This window comes from Phycodurus eques, chromosome 18 (genome assembly GCF_024500275.1).
Source record: "Phycodurus eques isolate BA_2022a chromosome 18, UOR_Pequ_1.1, whole genome shotgun sequence".
Classification (NCBI taxonomy): domain Eukaryota; kingdom Metazoa; phylum Chordata; class Actinopteri; order Syngnathiformes; family Syngnathidae; genus Phycodurus; species Phycodurus eques.
In genome coordinates this window covers 252,574-259,814 of record NC_084542.1, presented here as the reverse complement: position 1 = coordinate 259,814, position 7,241 = coordinate 252,574, and the positions used below count along the sequence as shown (strand labels likewise).

Sequence of the window (7,241 nt, the reverse complement as noted above, 5' to 3'; positions counted from 1 at the left end):
GTGAAAGGTTTATCAGGGACAGACTGCTCATGAAGTATATCTTAGACACTATTCAATGTGGCAGCATTATATCACACCTGTTGATTAGTGGTTGTCTGAAGAACACAATTTCCTGGTAAAATTCTGCCTATTCAATTACTGAAAGGTTTATCCAAGACCCTAATTCTCAAAAATATTGTGGTGGGACACATCACTGAATTATATTTGATGAAGAAAACATAATTTCAAAGCTGTGTTGCAGCCTGCTTTTTTTGGGTGCGCTGTGGACTGTATAAAGTATGACCATAATTTAATGCTACATTAACGAAGGTATTTTTAAGAACCTGGGACACCTTGGGGTCAGTAAACAAATAGGAACCCTTATACACTGTAGCACAAAGAGGCAGGCATTATTACTGCATAAGCACATACTGGCAAAAGAGAAAACCTAAGGCACAAATGGTGGCATTGTAAAACATTGCTTTGACATACATACTGCTATGTGCCCATGTCAATATGCAGCTCTTTCATTTCAAGTGTTTCATCATTCTTGTTCTCTTTGGTTTGCTCAATATTAACCCCATTATGTGATTTGTAAGCTTCAACAAACAATGGAAATTCAGACAAGCTGGTATTGCACTCTTTGTCTTCAGTCTCTTCATGTTCCTCATCCTTCCTTGTCACTTCATCCACAACAGGAGTGCTACAATCAAATGTGGCCGTGATCCAACCATAGGCTTCACTATGAGGACGGCGAGCTTCTTCTGTGATGTTCGTCTTCAAGTCCCGATTCCTGTTGCGTTTTGCCAGTTTGGTGACCGAACCAAGGCGGTTAAAAATGTTGTCCTCAGATGTGGTATGGTGGTTGGACTGACGGTCGCACTGCTCACCGCCCCTTAGTCGAAGATTGTTCAACTTAGTGTCAATACTCTCCTGAGAGGAGGTTTTGTAGCTGCTGGTGTCCAGGCTGTTGAAGATGGCTCGGCGTTCTGGAGAAAGCATATCCATGGACATCGCACGCTGATCCAGGCCGAGCTGTCGTCTTTCCATGCTGCGGATGGTGGCAGCTCGCTGAAGTTTGTCACTGACCTCAACACTCATACGCCGCCTTGTCTCTCTCAGCTCCGCTCGCACATTTGCTTTCCACTCTGCTGCATGGGCCTTGATTTCCCCAACCTTAGCAAAATACACCAATTATTACACATTGAACATTAAAGATCAGCCCATGTGTTATGACTAGAGATCAAACGCTTATCCTGACCAAAATGATCACGATTATACCTGTATATCCCAATATTGCTAAAAGAAATAAAGTAAACAAACAAACAAACAAAATCACAGATGCATGCACTGAAAACATTGCCACACATTATTTTCAATTCCAAAGATATAAAATCAGCAAATCTATGTATTTCTTTGACTTTTGACACCCCCAAATGTACTTAAAAAGATTTAAGATGACACTGATGTATTCAAAAGTGGTGAGATTATATTAATTGCTCAATAATCTATTTAATTAGAGGCTCTGTTATTAATGCGTATATAATTGTATAGTATAGTATAGTATAGTATAGTATAGTATAGTATAGTACATAATAAGTGACTAATCATATTAATGCAAGCTGCATTTTGAGCTAGTAATATTCACAATGCTTGAACCCCTAAATTGAAATTGACTACACTTTATTCAAGCCTTTAAAGGACTTTTTGTCTTTTCCAGACCCTTCAATGTCTCTTACTTGAGGGCTGAAGTCAGCAATACCTAGACATCAGAAATAATTCTCCGTTTTATATCCACTGCAGGAATGAGTGGACCGAGACTCACAGGTTGTGGTTTTGTCTGTGGATGCACCTTCCTTATTGTTTACATGCATGAGATAAGGTGGCAGTCCAATGAGCTAGAGGCGACTTTACGCAACGTGATTCACTTGCAGTACGGGCGCAGAGGCAGTGAAACATCTCCCACTGTGACTACATCTGTGAGGGAGTCTCATAATCTTCAAAATTCTCCAATAAAGTTACTACATTTGTCAATAGAGAGTTGTTTGAAGGGTCTAAATAATTACTAAATATAGTGGCAAAGTCAGTTGGTCACTCACTTAAAGGGGCTCTCCATACAGCAGAACACAATACGCCGAAGACGGTATTTGTGACAGTTAAAATTTGAAACGGCAATACTAACCAATGTCATACCATTTATGGGTAAACGCAAAACGTTTCATCCCTGGTAATGACACAAATAATTTTTTCATAGTGTTTGTAACAGTCATTAATTGGCATCAACTTCAAACAAATTTTGTTGTCAACAAATGCTTTCTGTAAATTAAATTATGTGTTAAAATGGCTTACTGTTGCTTTAAATCTTGAATTTCTCAAGATTGTCAATAGAAAGGATGGTAAGTTGTATTTTTGTAAAAAAAAATAAACAGGGAACAATCTTAGTTTATTTGAAGACTTATGATACTTTGATGTGTCAATCCCTGTTTAAAGATAGCAATTCATTCAATACAAATTCATCCATCCATCCTTCCATTTTCTGTCCCACGTTTCCTCACTAGGGTCGTGGGAGAGCTGGAGCCCATCCCAGCTATCTTCGGGCGAGAGGCGGGGTACACCCTAAACTGGTCGCCAGCCGCTCGCAGGGCACACAAGCAACCATTCGCACTCACATTCCCACCTAAGGGCAATTTAGAGTTGTCAATTAACCTACCGTGCATGTTTTCGGAATGTGGGAAGGAAACCGGAGTGCCCAGAGAAAACCCACGCAGGCACGGGGACAACATGCAAATTCCACACAGGCAAGGCCTGTCATGAACGGAACAGAGGATAGGACCCAAAAATGCAAGACTCCAAAACAAATGGACAGTTTCAAAAGAGAGAGGTTTAATATACAGGCAGGCAATCCAAAAAAGGCAACAGTATCCAAAAACATAAGGCAAAAAGGCGAGGTCGATCATTGGAACAGGGTCTAGTCATACTGTGAGTCTGTGACGTGGAAACGAGGAATGCTGGAACGCGACGACAAGGTACAACGAACTGGCGACGAGAAAGAATGAGACACGAGGTTAAATGCAAGGGGTAATTAGGGTGAACGAGGCACAGGTGGTGAAGATGCTCTCAGGAGCAGGTGTGTATGAAACAGGGGGAAGACAAAAACACACACCCATGACAACCTTACTAATTTGTAGACAAAGGGTATGGCGTTTGGCTCATTGGTGGTCCACAGACTTGTCCGATTTAATTGGAAGTCAAACGAAGCCCCGTCTTTCTTGCAATGGTTGAAGGAGGTGCTTTCCTTCCTGCCTCTAGAAAAGCTTTGATACAAGCTGAGCAAAAAACACAGGAAATTTAGGCAGACCTAGGGCCCCTTCATGGAATTTGCTCAGAGATTCCCTTTTCACTGATGACTGAACCTAGCTTTCCATAGGTATAAGGTTTTCAGATGACGAAGAATGACATTGCTAATTAGTAATTTGGGTGAACGAGGCACAGGTGGTGAAGATGCTCTCAGGAGCAGGTGTGTATGAAACAGGGTGAAGACAACAACCAGAACACACACCCATGACAGTACCCCCCCTTAACGGCCGGCCCCAGATGGACCCGGAGCCCCTGGATGCGCAACGTGGAAGTCCCGAATGAGCGATAAACGCAGACGGCACCTGTGAACGTTCCTCAGGCCCGTAGCCCTCCCAGTCCACCAGATATTGAAACCCCCTCCCCCTCCGACAAGACGACAACAGCCGCTTCACAGAGAAGACAGGGCCCCCATCCACAAACCAGGGGGGAGGTGGGGGCCTGGAAGGCGGGACCAGAGGGGACTCTCGTGCTGGCTTGAGTAGGCTGACGTGAAAAGCAGGTTGGACCCGCATCGACCTTGGGAGCCTAAGCTTCACGGTGACAGGATTGATGAGCTTTGTGATGGGGAAGGGCCCAACGAACCTGGGAGCGAGCTTCTTGGACTCCACCCGGAGTGGAATATGTTTGGAAGAGAGCCAAACTCGCTGACCCACTTTGTAGTTTGGGGCCGGTGTACTCTGATGGTCAGCAGCGGTTTTGTAGGACCGTCCCTGGCGCAGCAGCATCTGGCGGGCTCGCTCCCAGGTTCTCCTGCAGCGTCTCACCAAGGTCAATGCCGCTGGAACTGTGGACTCTGGGGCTATGGCAGGAAATAGAGATGGTTGGTAACCATGCACAACGTGAAAAGGACTGCTCCTATACCGGCATCAGACGCATCGACTTATACCACAAACTGCTGTTTGAGATCTGGCAAAGTAAGGATGGGAGCGGAGGTAAAGCTCGATTTAAGTTTCTGAAAAGCTGTCTGACAAAGCGGGTCTGTGTGGCGAGGTAAGATCATGCAAAGGCGAGGCTATAAAACAGACATTTCTAATGAGCTTTCTGTAGAAATTAGCGAACCCTGAGAACCTTTGTACGTCTTTGCATGACGTGGGAGTGGGCCAATTAGTCACAGCATCAACTTAGCAAGGGTCCATCTTGATTTCACCGGGAGCCAACACGAACCCCAGAAAAGAAAGAAGAACCCCCCTTGTGGAACTCACATTTCTCAGCCTTGACATACAGTTCATTCGGCAGTAACTGCTGCAACACAGAGCGGACATGAATGATGTGAGTCTCCTCATCCGGGGAGAATATCAAAATATCGTCTAAATAAACAAAAACATACACATTCAACATGTCACGCAGGACATCATTGACAAAGTTATGGAACACAGCTGGAGCGTTAGTTAGTCCAAAAGGCATCACCAAATACTCATAATGTCCCATTGGTGTGTTGAATGCTGTTTTCCATTCATCCGCCTCGCTTATCCTGACTAGATGATAAGCATTTCTTAAGTCAAGTTTGGTGAAAATTTTGGCTCCCTCCAGGACTTCAAAGGTGGTGGAGAAGAGAGTGAGAGGGTTTTCACAGTTATGTCATTGAGACCCTGGTAATCAATACAGGGTCGCAGAGTCTTGTCCTTCTTGTCCAAAAAGAAAAATCCGGCTCCCGCAGGGGATGAAGATGGGCGAATAATCCCGGCTGCCAGTGATTCATCCACATACACCTTCATAGTGTACTCCTCCATACTCCTTGTGTTCCGGCCCTGAAAGAGAGAATACCCTCCCGCCTGGGGGTGTGGTTCCAGGCAGCAAGTCAACAGCACAGTCATAAGGTCTGTGGGGTGGATGGGATTTGGCCTTGGACTTGGAAAAAACCTCTTTAATATCCTGGTAACAGATGGGCACTTGAGATAAATCTGGATCCCCAGATGGGGTCTGAGGATTGTCATTAGAAACATAGCCCTGAACATCACATGGCGGCTTGAAACAGTTCTGGGCGCAATTGCTGCCCCATGACATAACCTGCCCAGAGGACCAGTCAATGTGGGGGTTATGTAATTTCAACCATGTGTTCCCTAAAATAAGGTCTTGATTCATGGCGTCAAAAACATGAAAACTAATGCGTTCCGAGTGAGCATCAGGAAATGTCAATGTGAGTGTTTGGGTGCGGTGAGTAATCTTGCCCATAAAACTGACGTCTGCAGCATAGGTGTTGCAGTGGCGTTTTATTTGAAAGGTTCTAAGGGGCATACGTATAACGAGGAGGGAGTTGAGTAAGTTTGCGTCAGAACCAGAGTCAATTAATACAGGTGTATGAATTTCTTGATCAGGAGAGCATACTGTCACTTTAGGAAGAACCCGGGCAGGGTCTTCCTTAATGAAACTCAGACTCATCTCTCCCGTGCCCTTGCTACCGGCACCGGCAACTTTGACGTGACAGTTGCTAAGGGAATGACCCAACTGCCCACAGTAGAAGCACCGCCCTTCCCTCAGCCGGCGTTGACGTTCCTCAGGGGAGAGACGGAACCTGCCCAGTTGCATGGGTTCATCCGTGGTGACGCTAGCCAGTGGATTGAGACCGGAAACAGGGGATCTGCCTTGGTTTGGCTGGTCACCGAGGCTCGTCCTCCAAGTGCGTGGTGACGCAGCCCTCCGTCGAACTCCGTCCAGCTCGCGATCCAAAAGCCTCTTGTCGATCCTTATGGTGAGAACGATGCGAGTCTCCAAGTCGGTCGGCAGTTCTAGCGGGACTAAATGATCCTTGACGGCGGGGGATAGTCCTTGAAAAAAGGCATCGAGTAGCGCCCTATTATTCCACTGACTCTCAGCTGCTAAAATGCGGAACTCAATCGCGTAATCTGACACCCTGCGCTTGCCTTGTTGTAAGGTGACAAGAGAGCGAGCTGCCTCACGATCTGGTGTGGAAAACTGAAAAATTTCCATAGTCTCTACAAAAAAGCCCACGAATGACACGCGGCGAAATTGCGGCTCCATTCAGCAGTAGCCCACGCCTGCGCACGACCAGTCAGGTGGGAAATAACGAAAGCGATTTTTGCACGCTCGGTGGGGAAGGCAGCTGCCTGCAACTCAAAGTGGACTATGCTTCCGCTAGGCCTGAATGAATTCACCCATATTTGAATGGCGCTCATACAATTACTAGGTGTAAAAGGGATTTATTCCAAATAAAACAAATAATAATACTTTTTAAAAAAGCTATTATGTTAAAAACTGTCCAAAACTAAAATACTGAACAGAACATGACGCAAAGCAACCTGCTGGCAACCATGGTAAACGCATGCCGAAACGTAGTGCACCTTTGAGCCTTCTCCACTGAGCAGCCCTGTCCCTCTCCCCATTACACATCACAGATATCATGATAGACCGTGAGAAAACTTCTCCAAGATCCGAAGGTTTACTTCGTTTTGTCGTTTTGTGCAAATGGGGCTTTCGTGGGCACTGGGATCTTGATGTAAACCTAATATAAGCAGAGAAGCCAGGGCTACTCTCTCCCCAGCCACTTCATACTGCTCTTCAAGGGGGGTCCCGAAATGCTCCCAGGCCAGCTGAGAGACTTGGCCTGATTGACTAAAGGTTTGCACATACAAAAACTTGATTGGTCATGCAAATAAATGTGAAAACTGATCAAATAAATAGTTGCACACACTCAGTAGTGTCTGCCAAATGCTAAAAATTGCCACACAGTTAATTTTGCACGTTCTGAAAGGAGTATAGGCAAATAGATTAATTTAGCATGTGCAATGTGATTTGTCAAACCTTAGACAAAGTGTGGTGGCTGATTTCGCACCTTCAAATACCACATCTGAAAAACAGCTACATAACAGCAAAACAATAGGGGGCGGACAAACGTTACCACTTGTGTAAACATTTTTTAAATTCCAGAAACAAAAATCATATAATTG

The 7,241-nt window shown here is 45.1% G+C and overlaps 1 protein-coding gene across 1 annotated transcript in view; it reads right to left on the bottom strand.

Moving 5' to 3' along the window:
* Positions 1-256: 256 nt before the first annotated feature.
* Positions 257-7,241, bottom strand: part of LOC133416922 (potassium channel subfamily K member 10-like) — a 30,334-nt gene continuing 23,349 nt past the window's right edge. The window contains exon 7 of the mRNA XM_061704276.1: positions 257-1,155. Coding sequence (XP_061560260.1) covers positions 478-1,155 — 678 coding nt within the window. The 3' untranslated portion in view covers positions 257-477. The remainder of the gene's footprint in view (positions 1,156-7,241) is intronic.